The following is an 18,581-nucleotide window of genomic DNA, read 5'->3' as shown; positions in this document are numbered from 1 at the left end:
GCCTTTCCTCCCCATTTCTTTGAAATGTGAAGGCCCACGGTTTCCTGATAGTCCACGGGCAACTCATAGGAGGGGGCTTAAGTGTAACGATTTATGATTTGACGTGTGTAAGTTAGGGGATTAGGGTAGGAAAGGCTGTACTCACAGTACTTTTAGTACTCTTTCAGTAGGGTCACTGTAAACCTTAACCCTAACATGCACTACACATACTACTATAAGGCATACCTGACTTCACTTGATAGCAGGATCAGTACATACAATCTACTGTGTCTACATTAAAGTGCGCGTGTTGTTTAGTGCCCGAATTTCAACACCCCTTTTGGAGAACAGCAAATACATTGAATTTATCAGCTGTTTTGCAGAAATTACCCAAATTACAGCCACCCAAGTAAACTGACAGATGTTATTACGTATAAAAATATGTAGCCCTTCGAGTACGACAACAGAAGTTGGAATTTAATGTAAAATGACAATAAGGAGAAAGGCAAATATCTTATATTCCATAATGTATTAACACCTGTGTATTTTACAGTCTTTATACAAGCTAAAATTCCCCCACAAAAGATTTTTTTTTTTTTTTTAAAAAAGTTCATTTTGACATGCCCGAGAGCCAGCCCAGTTTAAAGAGGGAGGGTGCGGCAGCTTCCTCCTCCTGATTCGCCAGTTGTCGGAACAGGTTCCCTGGCCGGAAGGTCTCTTCTGCAGCCGGACTGGTGGGTGTGACCTGAGGCGGAACACACGTGGGTCAGGGCAGGGGTTACAAAGAGATTCTTTAGACACCGTCCCTCTTCAAACTCTCACACACCTCATCCAGTGCGGGCAAGGCATTATCATCTGTAGTCATAGTTACGCGATTCACTCTGATACTGTGTGGAGATGTGGCCTTAACGCCCAGGCAGCAGGCACACAAAGGTTGCCATAAACAGACCATCCGCCAAGAGGCAGTGTGATTGCGATGATTACGAAGGAATGTCAGCTTATTGCCTCTAACAGCAAGGTGAAACACACGACAGAACAAATGACAGAAATGCGGACTGCTCTCTCCCGAACAACTGTCGTTACACTGCGAGTCCCACACATCTCCAGGATTTGCTCTGGACACTTCTGCTTTCAAAGCAAGGAAAGATTCGCAACCTCGACAAGCAATCTGCAGCGGCAAGCTAACAATAGCTGGCTCCGGGATCAGAGTGTCAAAGCACAGCTGCGCGAAATCAAGGTGTCAATATGATGTACACCTCTCTTTCTCCGGTTTTAATGTCAAAAAGCAAAGCCAAGGTCAGCTGAAGATACGCAAGCAGAAAGGGCAACCAGAAGCAATCACACACACACTGCAAACCCAGTCACCCAGCGTGTGAGACATCCAGGGCCTCGCCTCCCGGGGTGCAGTGCTCTCAGAGTGACTGAAAGTGAAGAGAGCAGGAAATGGCAGATCTGAGAACCAAATGAACCGCGAGACAACACGCACCAAAGCCTCGGGTGTGTTCCCTCAACAAGCGTTCGGATTTCTACAACTTCACTCATTCGCACCGTTGCGTATTCGATCAAAGGTGCACCCTTCAGCAATCCGCCCCCCACAGCTCCCCGCTCTACTGACCAAAGGTCGAGTGACGTCCGCTCCCCTGGCGGTTGCCTTGGTCTTCCGTGCCGTGGACATGCTGAGTGGTAGTAGGCCAAACCTGGGAGAGTCGCATTGTAATAAAGAGTCATTCACTGCTTCAGCAGAAGTACATATTCAACCACCTGCTGCCCTGGAAACCAGGCTGAGAAAACAGGTAAAATGCAGGAAGTACCTGCAACTGCACTACTAAGCAATACTTGTTTTCTAACATGCCACAACCCTGCATTCGAGAAAGAAATGCAAGTTTCGCTAGAAGAAATCCAATGTGTCAGGAAAAAAAAAAAAAAAAAAAAAAAACTACACACATTATATTAGAGGCTTGATATTTTTTTTCTTCTCCCCCATGACCTTTGAACAGCAGGGCTTTTCCTGGGCCTTGAACCATGACCTTTCTGGTGACAGATCGATGCCTCCTTACCGGATCTGGCTGCTCGCAAGGGGCAGGATGTTTGAGTGCTCCTGGGAGCTGATGCTGCTGGCCCGGGGAGTGAAGGGCCTCTCAGGGCCACACAAAAGGCCCAGAAGGACCTATCCAGAACGGACACACGGGTGATATGAGTCACGCGGCAAAACTATTACAGCATCTCTCAAAATGAGGGCAGTGTGGGTTCCACAGACATGCCACTACCTACTGATGGGTTTGGTTTGGTGTAATGTATGTCTTGAGGACACACACACACTGCCATCAGTCCAGCTCTACACACATATCTACCAGGTTAACTGCTGTTAATGGAACAACAGAAAGCGATAGGACCGGTACAAATGCGTTACGCACCGAGGTCCTCTGTGACAGGCGTGTCAGGTTACTGTTCAGGTGTGGCGTGAACACGTCCAGGTCAAACGGGTCGATGAAACCCTCCAGGCCATCGCAAACTTTCAGGACCCTGAAAACGGAGAGGAATAGCACACGAGATGAAGCACCCAAACAAGTGTCAGCGACTTCCAGCCAGCGAGGGAGGTCAGTGTGGTCGTACCTGGGGTCCTGGGCGTGTCGAGGAGCCTTGCCATCCTCCAGCCGCATGTTGAGGGCGGCACCGAAGTGGCGTATGTCAAACAGCAGCTGCAGGGCACGATTCTGGGTCACGGATGAAGGAGCATCCTAGATGGCGAGTCTCGGGTCAGAGGAACAGAGAGAAGACACGCGGACACCCGTAGATGTGCTCCGACACCAGCACACTCACCTTGTTTTGAGCATCCTGGATGAGCTTCTCGTACTCGCTCACTACCTGATCCATGCAGGTACGCAGCAGCTCCTGTAGAGTGAGCCTGGGCAGGGCGTGACCCCCGACCCGGTTCACCTCCAGGCACAGATGGAAGAGCAGTGACTGAACATACCATGATGGCTAGAGAGAGACAAATTGAGGGACATCAATATTCGCATTTCTAACGCCTGTTCTTAAAATCGCTTCAGTTTTAAAATAAAAATTAAAAGAGACCCTTGCCCACCTGGACAGGTAGGTGGATTTTGGAGGTGACGCTGCTCCCTGATTCTGCCTCCTCCTGGATCTCCAGCTCCTCCCAGCTCGTGGCCGTCTCCAGGATGGAGCCGGGCGTGTGGGCATGCAGCTTGGTGCTGAAGCGCCCCACCAGCTCCTTTAAGAGGCAGGACAGCGCAGGTAAAAGGGTCAGCCATATCTTAAGTCACGATGCATGAAAGCCTCCTATACTGATTGGCTGAATACAACTTTTTACAATGGCATCTTTTTTCAGAAGAACCTTGGAGAGGGCGGTGCTCCAAACACGGTACGCTTCCATGCTGCAGGAGAGCAGCTCCTCCTTGAGGCTGACCCATGCCACCTGAGCGGGGCTCACTTCTGCTGCTTTGGTGCTCCCTTTTGCCAGCTTCCGACCTTGACGGGGAGTTACCGTCGGTGCGTTGTCACTGGTGCCCTGCTTACCCAGAATGCACTGCTTCAGGTTGGGGCAGAGGACGGCCATGGACTGGCACAGTCTGGCCATGAAGAGCACGTGTGCGGTGGGGCCGTCAGGGAAGCTGCGCGTGGCCGCCAGCTCCGATCGCACGCATGCCACGACTTCCCGCACGCAAACCAGACAGCGCTGCCGCAGCGTCTCCTCCACCACTCCCGCATCCGTGAACCGGTTTGCCCTCGATGAGGACGGCAAGTTGCCGTTCGTGCCGCCGTCCTCCGACGGCAGGTAGTGTTGGAGGTCATCAAGCTGCAGTCGCAGCCTAGAGTCCAGGGTAGCGCAGAAGCTCTGCACACAGGGGGTGATGGCCCGTGCCTTCATAGAGAGGCCACTGGGCTGCTGGGAGGCGGACGAGCCACGTAGCGAGGCGCTCACCCACGCCGCATCGCTCGGCAGGTCCCCGGGTGACTCTGCCCACAGGAAGGAGGCCACGTCACCTTCCAACATCGCCGCCCTGCTGGTTGCCCCTGGCGGAGCCTGGGTCTCCAGTTCGCGCAGTGATGTGGCGAGGAGCTGCCTGCAGCTGGAGGAGATGCCCTCCATGGCCTCCTGTGTGAGAGCCTGCAGGGACAGAAGGGTGCAAGTTGGACACCACCAGGACCGAGTCGCCACTGACCGATTTCTTTATCGAACGTCCGGGTCTCAATCAAATACAGGGCTGGTTAAACGTTCTAAATTAAGCTTTGTCCTTCTCAAAAACAAGGAACCTTCACAAGAAACACTTTATAGCAACCACCAACCTGTAGGCGCTGAAGGAAGAGCTGCTGCAGGAAGTCCTCCCAGAAGGCTAGAGGGTGCTCTAGCAATCGCTGGCACACCACACTCCAGTTCTGGCTGATGGAGTCACTGGTGAGCAGGTCCCAGACTGCATCACGGATGGCAGCAAGCCCCTTCAGGCTCTTGACGTACACCAAGAGGCTGCTGACTCCATCCCGGATGTCCTCCTTACACCTGTGACGTTCAGACAGAAAAAGCCGTGCCAAAACCAAACGCGGTCATTTCAACAAACCCCATAATTTAATAAATTGTTTTGCACAACGAAACGCATCCGCTGGCCACCTACGTGTCGATCCACTGCTGAAGTGAGTCACGCAGCTGCTCCCTCTGTATGGGCTGAGCCAGCGAGCGCAGGCTGGGCTGGAACTCCACTACGGAGGACGGGAGATACCGGAACCAGCTTCCGGTAGCCATCTCCTCCAGCAGCACCTTCTTACCTCGACCTGCAAAAATAAAGAACACAACTGAAATCACAGACTATCACAAAGTCAATCATGTCCAGAGGGTGAACTTTAACCTGTTCAGACCTTGAGGTTCACCTGCTGAGGGGGCGGAGGTCACACCCTCCAGGGTGGAGAACAGCAGGCCGCAGCTCAAACAGGGGTCCAGCTGCTTTCCCTCCGGAGGCAGGTAAAACACAGCATAGGCCTGGTACAGTGTGGTGGTCAGCAGCTCCACCAGAGAGCACACCTGGGCTTTGATGCCCGCGCCTGAGGAGCAAACACAGCAGTGAAGTGCACACACGCACACACCCCCCCCACTCTGTTTGAAAGATCTTCAAGGAAATGAGCCATTCAGCGGTTTGCTGCAGATCAGAGGCCGCTGGGCCGTACCGTGCTGCGGCTGGGTGAGCAGCTGGTGTATGGAGGCCTTCCTGGCCAGGAGGAAGTCGGCCAGCGCCTGTCTCGGCGAGCTGCCCTCCAGGAGCATGGTGGACACCAACGCGTCCGCGATCGCCTGGTCCGACACGGCCCGGCCACGCAGGAGCGACTTGCTTTCCAGCAGGATGGTGGACCTAAACCCGCGGCAACAGCAGAGGGTGTGCGCGCCGCAGACAGCGTAGCCGGAAAGGCAACTTTTAGGCGACGCAATATTTCTGGAAAAGTGTCATACCTGAAGTGGCCGGCGGCGGCCACCTGCCGCACCAGGATCGGGAAGCGTGCCAGGACGGGGCTGTATTGCGGGCCGCCGCCATCCAGGTGCAGCTGGCTGTGCAGGTGGCAGCAGAGCAGGTAGAGCTGCGTGGCGCGCAGATACTGAGAGGACTCCATGGCGCTCCAGATGCCCTCAGGGATCTCCAGCAGGAGCTTGATCTGAGAGGCCATGCGGTAGAACTTCTCCTGCGACTGCCTTTGGGTCTGCTGGACATAAAGACACAAGACCTCAGCAAGTCCTCAGCACAGCGGTGACACTCCAGCACGGCTGCGGCGAAAAGCACTTCCTTCTAACGCCGATGTCGTTCGGTTTAACCCCTCAGCAGCAACCAACTCTGAAATCATCCAACGATTCTCGGCAATGTTAGAAACGGCGCGATTCCACACGACTCCGCTGAAGGATTTCCACAGAGCAAGCCCCATCGATTCTCAGTCTTGGCCCTGACGTGGCGTAAAGAACTCCCTCCGTCCCTCAGAGCTGCTGAATCCCTTCCGCCCGCAGGAAGCCTGGACCTCGAAACCAGTCTCTTTCGGACTCGCTTCCTCCTGAGCTCCTGACAGCTTCGTAAAAATCAGCCCTTCGCCACCTGCTGCTATTCGGTCTACTTTATACACGAACAACACGAACGCACCGCTGAGACACTTGCACGAGTAGTAAACTGTCACTGTGACGTGAACGCGGTTGACACTCTTGTCTTGAGCCCCGCGGGCGGAGACGTGCCTCATGCAGTTTACTGCCGCTGCCTGTCGCCGCCGCCGCCGCCGCCGAGAGGCTCCTGCCCTGTTTCAGCGCGCTGCAGTAGCGGTACATGTCCTGGATGGAGCGCACGACGCTTTCCGAGCACTGCCGCATCTCGCCGATCGTGTCCGCGGCGTCGATCAGGTCTCGGTACCGCTCGCCCACCATCTGCCGGAGCTCCTCCTTTTTCTGCTCGATCTCCCCTCGGACGCGGCGCTCTATGGCCCGGATCTCCTCCGTGTGGTAGCGCTCGAACAGCGCGCCCGGGTCCCGGATCTCCGACACCCGCAGAGACTGCGCCGGCACCACCGCCATTGCGTCCACAGCCAAGTGCCAACGGGGCTCCCGAGGGCGGAAGGGAGAAGGCGGAAGCCGGAATGAGGGAGAGTGACGTAACAAGCAGGAAGCAGGAGGTTACATACGGGCACAGAGAAGAAGGGGTCTGCAGAGAACAGCGCCATCTACAGACACACCCCCTCCTTCCTACTACTATATTATTATCGCGACTGCGTTATTATCGCTGCTGTTGTCTAGCTGACATTTTTTTCAAGCGGCTTGTATGTGGTCCATTTGTACCCCTGGGTTTCTTTTTACTGTGGTAAATTTTCCACTTCTAATCGCATGTTTCAAGGTGCACTTAAACTATTCTGGGATTCCCTCAGAGGTTGAACCAGTGCCAGCACTGCTTTTTTTAAATGTTTTTTTTTTTTTTTTTTTTTTTTTTTTAACTTTTTCTTTATTTTATTGCGGAAAGGAACAGCGCTGCATTGAAATACAATAACATACAATAAAAGGAAAAGGAAGAAAAAAACGGATAACAGTAGCATCTCATGCAATGTGATCATAATTCTTAATAAACTTGTTATTCTTATTGTTATCAATGAGTTTAAGAGAGAGTTTACAAGGGAAATCTCAGCAAGAAAGACATCGAATCTAGGCAAAGTAACTTAGTCTTGAGAAAATTGTTTTTGTGAATAAAAAAGTTACACCGCAACATGAAAAAATTAAGATCAATAGCATGGTCACTGCCAGAAAAATAAAGAAATACATCTTTCAATGAAAACTTAGAAATCAAATTTTGTGTAAGCAGATAAATAACATCTTAAATCCTCCCAAAGAGATTTAACCTTACTGCAATGGTAGAATGAATGAAGCAAAGTTTCTTCCTCAACTCTGCAGAAAACACATAAATTTGAGAGATTAACAAAAGCACCAATTTGGGAGTTAGCTGGATAAACATTATGAACCAGCACTGCTAGCTGGACTCTAGTCCTGTCGGACTTACGTCACTTCCTGTAGTCACGCTCTAATACTGGGTTACTATAGACATGGTACGGTCAATAAGTCCCAAGAAAAGGTACAGCGTGGCACAACTAACTCTAACCCTTGTCTGCACCACACACAGCCTTATTACTCTATATCCAACACTAATATCACTGTGGAAGCTACTTTGAGGTAACAAGGCCGTGTCCCCACTTACCTACCAGCTGTATTAGCAAGTCCATGTCCTTAACCGCTGCGCTATCGACCATATTAGCAAGTCCATCTCCTTAACCGCTGCACAATCATCCATGTTAGCAAGTCCATGTCCTTAACCGCTGCGCTATCGACCATATTAGCAAGTCCACGTCCTTAACTGCTGCTTCTTTGCCTGTTGCGTTAACACATACTGTGCAGTATGCCTCCATTTTCTTCTGACAAACATCAAGGACTTACCAGCCATTCCTAAATGATAAATGTAGTAGCATCCTTATTAAAAGACTGAACACAGTTCAAAATAAATACCAATACAGTTTTAAGAGATAATGCTTTATTTATTGAAGAAAGGAACAACAAAAGAGTGTTGTTCAGTGGTTTAATTCCGCCCTTCCTGTGCTAAGACCAAAAGGGTGTCTCTTTCTCTGCCACGAGATGTGCCGTGTGTCCTTTTCTTAGACTGATTTCTTTCTTTCCCGCTTTTGTATTTTTTAAATTAATAATTTGGGTTGTATGACCTGTGTTCCTCAACATTAAGGCGGTCAATATTATTCCAGAATATAAAAGAAGCTCTTCTGCTTCCTCAGAAAGCCCTTGAGCAAAAAGTCTCTGGCCTAAAAGGCCATCTGCCAGAACAGTTTTTGGAAGAACATATTATAAAAAAGGGACAAGAATCGCCTCCCACACAGGTAGCTCGTACCTCCTTTGTTGGGTGTGGATAATGCTGCCACAGAATACGCAAATCTAGGTTACTTCAGGCAGTTGGTGGTTATCTTATAATTGCTGATTTAATGGTCATCTTTGCCCTTAATCTGGTCCCTAATCTTCTGGGAACTGCACCTAAAATAAGCAAGCATTAGACAAGATGGGACTATTTTTAAGTAGACTTACGGGGTTTTGTGCATTTGGTAAGGATTTTGCATATGGGAGTTTTTTTTCTGGTGTGGAAACAGCTTTTCCTCTACTAGGAATTGAACCGCAAGTCCAGTTCTTTTCACCATTAAGTCACGCGCCGCTGACATGTAGCAGAATCGTGGAGCTCAAAACAGAGCGTGTGACGTTACTCACGTTCGGACTGCACGTGGATGAGGATTGTTGCAGCAATATCGCAGGTTCCTCTTGACCGATTTTCTTGCCAATATTTGCATTCTGCACAGCTCTTCTGACCCCTTGGCTGCATGAATAACCCTAACCACTCACACAAACCACAAAATATCATGTAGTACCAACCGTCTGCCTCCAAAAGCAGTGCAAGAAAAATGAGGGTGTAAGAATTGCTTAAGAAGAGGGGCTTAACAACTTTGCAGGTATGAGAAGTGAACAAAAAATATGATCAGTAATGATCAGAAAAATGACACAGAAATATGGGAGTCAGAGTAGATTTGCTTAAACACCGAGTGGGAGTTACTCCCCTTATTACCCCTGTACATAAGAGCTCTAGCTGCTGCAGGTACCGTAGGTAAAACCGTGTTATTTAGGCTTGTGTTACCTGCACATTGCTCCTTCGGCACCAGAACCACACTGGCAAGGCTACAGTAGATTGCCTGAATACCATTTTTACAGAGTTACTGTGGCTGCCGTTGCCTAATTCAGCGAGTTCATCTGTTATCGTGAAGCAGTTACCGAAACGATGACAGCGTTTTGCAGCATCTTTCCCCTTTCTCGCGTGTAGGAGAACCCGCTCTGGTTGATGGAAGGTCCCAGAGAGCAGCTTGCAGTGGCAGTTTGTGGGAGACAGCGGGTGCGAAGCTGGCGACCCGCATCTTTATTGGTGGGACTCGCTCAGACGGGTAATTGGCTGTTCCCACATCCTAACACTCAGCTCCTGGGCACGGTCAGACCGGCCCCTTCTGTCCATCTTCTAGAGGATGAGGAGAGATGGGGGGCGGGGGGGGAAGATGAGACAAAGTTTGCTGATGTTTGACAAAAACCTCCCGCAGTGTCAATGTCACCGCATTGTGCGTGGGACTGCTGGTTGCTGGCAGAATGCCCCCCCATCCATCAGCTTGTAATTAAAGGAGGAGCAGAGGAGGCCTATAGAAGGGCAGCGTGGGGGCGAAGGTGAGGGGGCCGCATTCTCTTGCAAGCACCCGCCTCCCTCTCCCTCACACCTTTAATTAAATCTCAGATTAACCGATGCTGATGTTTGGAGGTGAAGTCAAGAGGAAGCTTTCGCAAAGGCCTGCAGGAGAGGGTGTGGTAGCACTGCAAGCACTGGGCTGTAACGAAAGGAAAAATGGAAAGGGCACCGTGTAAGATCTGCGAGTGCAAATCATGTCCACAGAGAGCCCCGTGCCATCTCTCGACTCCTCTCCCCCACATCCGTGCCGAAGGGATGCTGGCACTGGCTGTCATCGGGGGAGGCTACCTTTGGCCCGGTGCTTTGCCCAGGGGCCATCTGTTGCTCAGGGCTTCTGGTGGATGGACAGGCCAAAGGAGACAAACATTAGGCCTTTTAAACACAACCATTGGGATGGGGACCCTTTGTTAATAACAGAACAGTTTTTCAGAACTGTCTGAGGCTGCAACATGTTTTGTTTTTAAAAGAACTGTTAAAAATGCTATCACAAGTGTAGGCTGTGACCATGGAAATTTTCAGTTGGGGTTAACAGTACCTTCTATTTAACATTAACTGGCTGTGGCTGATGGGGGTGCGGTGGCGCAGTGGGTTGGACCGGGTCCTGCTCTCCAGTGGGTCTGGGGTTCGAGTCCCGCTTGGGGTGCCTTGCGATGGACTGGCGTCCCGTCCTGGGTGTGTCCCCTCTCCCTCTGGCCCTACGCCCTGTGTTGCCGGGTAGGCTCCGGTTCCCCGCTACCCCATATGGGACGAGCGGTTCAGAAAATGTGTGTGTGTGGCTGTGGCTGCACTATCTGGGAACAACTGATGTGGTTTCATAGAGTGAGAGCGGACACTGCACAGCCAAGGGGAGGAGACAGAAACGAAGTATTTGTGTGATTCAGATCCGGACTTCATGGCTACGTCATGCCACAGTGCTCCTCTGAATCCATTTTTCTCCATCCCAGTGGGTTCCAAGAGACGCGACTCTATGCCGCTCTCTGTCCCTCAGTCCACACTAAGCCTGTCCCGCCGAGCTGATTTAAAGGGACGTATTCGTCAAAAGAGCCACGCTGTCTTCGTGGCCATATCCCTCTGTCATTCCCTTGACTCCCCTAAACGCACCACCACACCATACACGTTTCCCAGCCGTCTCGTGTAATCTCTCTTAACTCCGTCGCTCCTCCCAGAACCTGAGTTCCACACAGAGGCACTTCAAGGGAAGCTTGCTGTAAGTGGCCCCTAGGGGGCGGTACAACATTGGTGTTAATGGGGGGGGGGGGGGGAGACGGGGGCCGCGGGACGGAGAATGTGGTCAATCTGAGCCCGGACGGCTTGGACTACACATGTAAAAGCATGTGGAGATCCCTTTGGGACAGCTGAATCGTTACTACAGGGAGGTGGCGTGCAAGATGCCTTCACCGGATATAGAAGCCAGAGGCAGCGGGCAGCTCACATCATTCCATGTATATGCAGACAGCAGGCGGCATAATGGTTAAGGACATGGACTTGTAATCTGACCATTCAAAGTTTAAGTTTATCTACTGCTGCACTACTGCTGTTGACCAAGACGCTTTTACTGACCAGCTCCAGCAAATGACCCATCTGCGTTAAAGGGTAAAAATCTGCACGTCCCTCGTGAACAAAATATTGACTAATCAACAAAATAATTTCAAAAAGGCTGCGCGTTTTCATTTCTTCACGCCTATCTAGCCGGTTATTAACCACTGAAACATTTTAGGTGCATTTTTAAAAAAAAAAACGGCACTAACTTGATTAATTGTTGATATAGATATTACAAGGGGTGCGGTGGCGCAGTGGGTTGGACCGCAGTCCTACTCTCCGGTGGGTCTGGGGTTCGAGTCCCGCTTGGGGTGCCTTGCGACGGACTGGCGTCCCGTCCTGGGTGTGTCCCCTTCCCCCTCCGGCCTTACGCCCTGTGTTGCCGGGTAGGCTCCGGTTCCCCGTGACCCCGTAAGGGATGAGCGGTTCTGAAAATGTGTGTGTGTGTGAATTCTTCATTTAGCTGATGCTTTTCTCCAAAGTGACTTACAATGTTAAGAGACTTATATTTGATGAACTCATTTATACAGCTGGGTAATTTCACTGGAGAAACTGGGGGGTAAATACCTTGATCAAGGGTACTACAGCTAGAGGTGTGATTTAAATGTAGCCCTCATGAATGCAAAGTGGGAGCTCTAACCGCTGCCGTTCTACTTCGACACACGTAAAAACGATGTCGCTCGCACGGTTCGCTCCTACAGAAACAGGTGACTTCGCGGCTAAGGAGTCAGAGTTGTGACCACGCAGCTGTATTTTTAAAATCCCAACGGGGGGAATTGCTGCAGTTCCATTTGCCAGCAGAGGCCTTCTTGCAGCAGCCTTGAGCAGGGTTGTCAACCTCACTTAGTCAAGTAAAACACGCAGCCGGAGTGATGGCTTATGTGTGAAGTTCAACAAGCACTGGGTGTAGCTTCCTGTGCCGGTATACTTATAGGTGCGACAATGGATTATACAGCGTGCTTTGTGATTATGGCGATGTAGCGGTGCTCATTAGGGCACTCCAGGAGAAAAGCGCAGTTGTTCAATGAAGTCCGTGCCTCGTGCGTTGGAAAATTGGCCCAGCGAACATTTATTTGGTTCCTCCGGTTGGGGGTTGCTGTTGGGTTGATGATGAATGCCGCCGAGCTCGAACCACACATCACAGAGCTGGAGGTGTGCTGCCTGCTGTGTCAAAGACTTTCGGCACTCCTCACCGCTGCAGATCGGGATCGGACAACCCCCGGCAGCACGACATCAACACTGAGGTCCTAGCGCCAGGTCCAGAGCTTGAGGGTTGCCAGGTGTGTTGAATTCCCCCGATGCCCTTTAAAAGAAAGGCTCGTCCTTTGAAGAAATGCCCTGGCCTCTGTTAATCTGAGCCTTTTCGACAGGGTGAGGAACTGAGGGTGTAAAACAGCAGAACAAAGTGTGATGCATTAACACACAAAAAGAGCAAGCATGGGGCAAAAATATTTCCCTGCTACTAATAAATCAGTTTTTGTTCTGAACAGGGGCAAATGTCGGGTCCTTGTGCATGTCCTACATCTGGGAAAATGATCAGGCCTATGTGAGCATTGAACTATCTGGACTATTTTGGGTACCACCTGCTGTTCAGTTTGTGTCTGCTTGCCTTCGGAGGAGGATGGTGTGGTGTGGTTTTGATCGCAAACTGAGTTTTACTCTGGGGAGAAAAATTGTCTCTGAACCCATTGCCCCCAGTGGCTTAATCCTTCATTCCAGATGCTCCTCGGTAAAGTAATATCACGGTCATTAAAAGGACAAGCAGACTGTGGTGAAGTTGTGATGGTTGAGATTTGAATGTCTGATCATTTCAGCCCAGGGACTGGATCTTAGTAAGTATTTTCTGCAGCCTTATTTAAAATGCAGAACGTTCCGGTTGCAACCTCCAAAGAACCTCTGGCTTCATAGACGGTGCTATGTTCACAGGTCAGCAGTGAGGGTGAGAGAGGCAGAGTAGAAGGGGAGCCCAGGGGATGGCGTCGGCACACCGGCCGCGTGGCCGATGCTCCCCAGGAAGGCAACTGCAGGTTTCAGGATGTAAGGTGAGCCGCCATTGGTCAATACTCAGAGACGTCTGGATATATTCGGCTGCTCCCGTGAGGATGCCGATGGCCAAGATTGTCCTTATTTATTTATTTATTTCCCCCCCTTTTGGTTTCCGTCACACAAGCACGGCTATTAATAACCATCAGTGCGGGGGGGGAGACGGGGCATGCTCTGAAATGCCAGATTTTCATACATTAGATGCAAAGAAAAGTTTTTTTTTTTGCACAGGAGGGAAAGTGCTGTCGAACCCCTGTGCGGCATATGTCGCGGCAAAAAATGTGAATTTTTGTGAAGCAACAAAGCAAGGTGGACAGTGTAAAGGCTGCGTATGCCGGGTGACTCCGGTACGGTAGTGTAATGTGTGAGATGGCACAGCCTTAGTGCGGAGAGAGCGCCCACGGTGCCTCCTCCGCTCCCGATTCCCGCGCACAGTGCCGCGCCCCTCCCGTCCCACCTGCTCCCTGGCAGCGGAGCAGGTCCCTCCCCCGGTGACGTGCTAAAAGGCATCATCTGCTGAGGACGGCGTGAACCTCACTGCCGGGTTCTTCTGCACTTACACAACAGGCATGGTTAAGAGGGAGCATCAGGTCTGAGCTACGATCAGGTGTAACAGAGATACTCTACTTATGCAATCTCACACACACACACACACACACAGTGTCTGAAAGACATCTTTTATCCCCTTTGACAGGTGACTAATTTTCACAAATTCAATTCTAATTGCGTGTGCCTTCTAAGGGCTCAATTTCCCCACCTTGTGTCTTGACCTTGAGGGCCTAGTTCCTTAACCGTTATACCACTTGTTGCACAAAACAGCTCCAGAACTGGGAGGAGGGCATCTGAATTCTGGTGATCATGAAGTTTCAGGAAAAACCAACAGCCGAGGCGGGGAGGGAGCCATGAAGAACCCCGGTACAGTACCTCACCTCACTGTAATGTCGTGGCCAGAGTCCACTCGTCCTTTCTGCGCGTGTAGAAAACTGAGCCTCTGACGTCAGATTTCCTGAGCCGCTTCCAGACAGGAAGTCCAGATGGACCACCTCTACAGCACCGGCACTAGGCTTCATGGGGACGGACAGGTGAGAGGGGAGTGTTCAACCCTTAAAAATGCCCACATTCTCAGAAACAATTTGTACTCCGGAGCCGTGTGTATGAATCACGTCCCCCGTGCCCAGCAAAACATTTGTGTGGGAGTGGCAGAATCATGCAAAATGAACACACAAACTGTCTTAATGGCATAAGTAATAAATTATTCCTTCAGCAGCTTTCCTCGCCCTTCCCCAAAGCAATTGCATTTTTCACAGTTTTACACTCTCCACATTTACACAGCATGTTGTTTTATTGATACAATAGAGTACAGTTTTTTTTTTTTTTAAGGGTGAAACAGAAGATTTCAACCGGAATTCAACTAGGATTTCACCCAACAATCAACAGGTTTTCAAATTATTTTGCTTTTCCGCAAGAGATTCTGCTTAACCGCAGCCTCTCATGCACAGGACAGGATAACGCTGGAATAAGCGTGCTGCACGAGGATGTGTCGTCCATCGCTGTCATGGCCCCGACCCCATCCGGCACACAATTACATCTTGTTACATGGCTCATCTATGGTCCCGTGGATGCTTTATTGATCTTGTTACACCAGCTTTGAGACCTTGCTCATGATTGGCATAGCAATGTTCCTCGGATTGTATAAAAACTGAATGGGGTCAATACCGTGAATCGGTCAAAGCTGCTCCCAAGAACGGGAAAACATCCATAAATCACCGCAACTGTGCACTGTAGTGACAGAGTAATCAAACCCACGCTGACATATTCCTGAGCGTGGAAACTGGAGTCCAGTGTGAATTTACCACGTGTGGAAGCAAACCTTTGTCTAACACCGGGAAAACACAGAAGAGCACTGGAAACAAGGACACACCGTATACTTCTGGGTGCTTTCTCGTATATGTTGTTGGTGTTTTGCATTCCGCTGCTCGCACGCGTTTCAAGGTCAATGAGTCGTTTCGTGGAGTCGACGGTCTTTAATCAGCATTAGAACCCTGGCAGGAGGATGGGAGACTTGCAGGCCAATTACACATCGTGCAGGGATGGAGAATTTTGCGTCGCTCGGCTCTCAGAATGTATTTAATAACTGAAACACATCACTTTTGGCTGAAAAGCAGAGATGCAGCAGACGCGGTCTGCTCGAAATTCAATGATAACGGACGGCGGGGAAGCCGCTCCTAATCCCCTGGCTGCTGCTTTACTACTACTGCTTTATTAAGGGGCGTGAACTGGTGACCAAAAGGTCAAGGTTCAGATCCCACATAGGCAGCTTGGGTTGTACCTTTGGAATGAAGACTCAATGCAAATTGCTTTAGTCAACACCCATGTGTGCGCAAGAGAATATTTAAGGTATTTAATGTGCTGGGTAACCCCGATCCCTGAAAGGACATCATTTTTAGTAGAGCAGCTGTGCCTTTTGTACGTACCTCAGCGACGGACTCAACTTCCAGAAGAACAAATCCCACCGCAAAGACAGACCCCAGCGGCAGTTCCGACCGCCCCAAGGATAAACTGCGCTACAGACTCCGCTGCCTCAAGAAGAAACTCCTCGTCAGAATCGTTGACAGACCCCGGCTACAGGTTTCTCGAGGAGGTCTGGAAGTTTCCTGCGAAGGGAAGCACGAGCACCAGGACCTGGGAACCTGACCAAAAGAGAAGGAGAGCGAAAGACGGTCAAGGGCAAAGCGAAGGGAATCTTTACGTGGGGAGGGACGGACCACGTTGACTGAGCGAGCTGAAAAGGAAGAGAGAAAGAGAGGGGAGGGGGGAGGGAGAGGGAGAGAGAGAGAGAAAGAGGGAGCGAGAGAGGCAGGGAGGGCGAGTTGCAGGATAAATCCTTACAACATAATGATCGGAGCTCACAAGCCTCTTCTATGACACGGCGTGGGTAGGAGTCGGGATTACAACTAGACAGCGAACGGAGGCCAAGCAGACGCGGCCAGAAGGACCGAATCGGGAGTCCGTGCAACAACCTGCGAGGACACAGATTAGCAACTGGTCTGCTGTCCTCCGCCGCCTGGACCATCTGTGCAGGAGCACTACCGCATCGCGCCACGGTGCATCGTGTCGCGTCCCCGGCCTCCGGACCTTGCGCGGGGGGCTGGGTTCATGGAGGGCTGCGAGCGGCACTCGACCCGAGCCGGAGCCGCGGGACGCGGGACGCCGAAGGAGAACTTTGCCCTGCAGGGCTTCCCCGATACGAAGCTGCCCCATGGAATATAGTGAACTCTTTCGCTGTCAGAGCCGGACGGCGAGGTAATAGGGCAGAGGAGTCTGGAGTTGTGGCCGGACACATCTCCCTTCATCACCCCTCATTGCCTCACCTCCCCCTCCTTTTCCTCCCCTTCCTGCTTTGCCTGCTCAAACTTTGCAGCCTTTCCCATTAGTTCCTCTTCGGCATTTTTGCATGTCACTGACAGGGGTTTACAGATCGAGCTTCTCATTGGACGTGAAGGGCTCCGCGGAGCCGTAGCAGCCGTCGGCGCTCACACATTAACACAAACACACGCGCACAGACGCACAAGGACACGGAGAGGCACAGACGCACACGTCCTTCTCCGTATCGTTTCACGCGAGCGCAAACACTCGCTCTCACGCAATACACACCTTCCGTACCTTCGCGTTTCAAGCAGCCCAACTGGATGCTCAGGTCTTCGCTCGCTCACACACAGAGGGAGATCTTTGCTCCAGTTTGCAGGACATTTCTCAGGTTTGACCAGCCTCAGGGAATTTGTGGACAGAACACATTTGATTTTTTTTTTTTTTTTTATACCCCTCTCTATGTGTGCATGTGCTGTTCGGCACCTGCTCTTCTTCCATCCTTTATCTACCCCTTTCGCTCTCTCCATCTCCAACCACTCACTCCTCCCAACACCCCCCTCCCCAGCGAGAGATAATGTGACCTTCTGCCAAAGTGCCGGAGACCATGCCGCCATCGCTCCGCAATCCTCTGCCGATACTGAAATAGATTCAAACAAGTGCCAAGAGGAGAGGAAGAGGGGACGCAGGGGAGAGAGTGCGTGAGGGGGGGGGGGAGGGGGGGAGACAGGAAAAAAAAAAGAAAAAAAAAAGGAGGAAGCTAGAAACCACGATCAAGGAATGAGCTTTCCGGAGCAGGGGCCGGGAGTGGATTGCCAGAACAGGTAACAAACTGCAGTCAGCGCTGTCTCCCGTAGCCCGTAGCACCCCCACCGACACCCCCCACGCAGCACTGTCTCCTTCAGCGCTCCCCAACGCACGGGATCACCAGTGTGTCCGGTGCTCGTGCCTCTGCTTTACGTCTGTGGGAGGGGAGCTCGGGGGTGTTGCTGACACTGCTTTCTGTCGACCCCGCGCACATGTACGCTGGTTGATGGAGGTACCCGGGTGGCCTTTGACCGCTGGCTGTGATGCTGCGGTCTCGTTCAGAACAGAGCGTTGGGTCCAACACCTTCCGGAGGATCTCAGCACCTTATGATATGGTCCCTCTCCCTGTATCACCAGGACTAGCATGACGTGCTAATGTTTGGATGGTGTCGTCGAAATCGTGTGTTTTTACGTTTCTTCGTTTCCCCAGTAGTTTATATTAATCAGTCCTTTTCTAGCACATGGGAAATTTCCCACAAAGTTCTCAGTTTTAACACTTTTCCTTATTTTCCTGCGGGTGGTTTTTTTGACTGCATCCAGCATGTTTTCTGCCCAGAGTTTTGGGATTAAAGTGCTACAACAGGTCATCTGATCAAACAAGATGCGGTCATTTATTCGTAAACGGCAGAAACAACACGTTAGACGGTCGCTTTGTGCTCGCGTTTGCGCGCGGTTCTGTTCTTGCGTTCCTATAACAGGAGACTCACTTTCAGGAAAAAAAAAAGTACTCACAATGTAAAGTGATATTTACTGAAACAATTAACTCCCCACATAGGATTGGAATTAGGAGCCTTCATCAGTTTCCTAACCACTCCGCCATCTGCTGGTCCCTACCGCTTGGAAAAGGGAAAGAAAAGGCCTGAGTACTTTCTCGAGTCTTTGCTTCAAATTAAACGACGTCATTGATGATGCCAAAAATAGGTTAGTAAAAATTACTATTATTTGCTCTAGTCTGGGAGTCTGGCTTCTGTTCCTGACGGTCTACACGGACAGGTTGTTTGGTCAGATTTCCTACATTCCTCTAAACTGCTATGAAACCTGTTCTGTGCTGCT

At 50.8% G+C, this 18,581-nt stretch overlaps 2 protein-coding genes across 5 annotated transcripts in view; one reads left to right on the top strand and one right to left on the bottom strand.

The window, feature by feature from the left end:
• Positions 1-491: 491 nt before the first annotated feature.
• Positions 492-6,601, bottom strand: cog1 (component of oligomeric golgi complex 1). Of its 3 annotated transcripts, none has more exons than XM_029254007.1 (14): positions 6,200-6,601; positions 5,438-5,685; positions 5,158-5,339; positions 4,852-5,034; positions 4,611-4,767; positions 4,288-4,498; positions 3,335-4,108; positions 3,065-3,211; positions 2,800-2,961; positions 2,593-2,717; positions 2,394-2,502; positions 2,037-2,146; positions 1,595-1,676; positions 492-724 (listed from the first exon to the last, which is right to left on the bottom strand). In XM_029254007.1, the coding sequence occupies exons 1-14, from the start codon at positions 6,530-6,532 to the stop codon at positions 590-592; spliced, it is 2,958 nt and encodes a 985-aa protein (XP_029109840.1). In that variant the 5' UTR covers positions 6,533-6,601; the 3' UTR covers positions 492-589. The 3 variants fall into 3 exon arrangements, with proteins under 3 accessions (XP_029109840.1, XP_029109842.1, XP_029109841.1); XM_029254009.1 differs by having other exon boundaries at positions 4,864-5,034; XM_029254008.1 differs by having other exon boundaries at positions 5,438-5,682.
• A 7,842-nt stretch (positions 6,602-14,443) lies between these two features.
• grin2ca (glutamate receptor, ionotropic, N-methyl D-aspartate 2Ca) overlaps positions 14,444-18,581 on the top strand; it is a 35,897-nt gene continuing 31,759 nt past the window's right edge. Inside the window, exon 1 of one of the 2 annotated variants that reach the window (XM_029254173.1) lies at positions 14,444-16,658. The gene's annotated coding sequence lies outside the window, so the exon portion shown is untranslated. Of the gene's footprint in view, positions 16,659-17,166; positions 17,546-18,581 lie in introns of those variants that run through there. The other variant, XM_018757010.2, reaches the window with a different exon arrangement.

This window comes from Scleropages formosus, chromosome 8, assembly GCF_900964775.1.
Source record: "Scleropages formosus chromosome 8, fSclFor1.1, whole genome shotgun sequence".
Taxonomy (NCBI): Eukaryota; Metazoa; Chordata; class Actinopteri; order Osteoglossiformes; family Osteoglossidae; genus Scleropages; species Scleropages formosus.
This window is presented reverse-complemented; position numbering and strand designations above follow the sequence as displayed.

Bases quoted from the DNA above. Each gene is read 5' to 3' on its own strand.
- cog1 (XM_029254007.1), bottom strand. From the start codon at position 6,532: ATGGCGGTGGTGCCGGCGCAGTCTCTGCGGGTGTCGGAGATCCGGGAC. The intron at 5,340-5,437 runs GTATGACACTTT...CCGCGGGTTTAG, and splicing joins GCCGCCGCCGGCCACTTCAG to GTCCACCATCCTGCTGGAAA. The intron at 2,718-2,799 runs GTGAGTGTGCTG...CTCGCCATCTAG, and splicing joins TCCAGGATGCTCAAAACAAG to GATGCTCCTTCATCCGTGAC.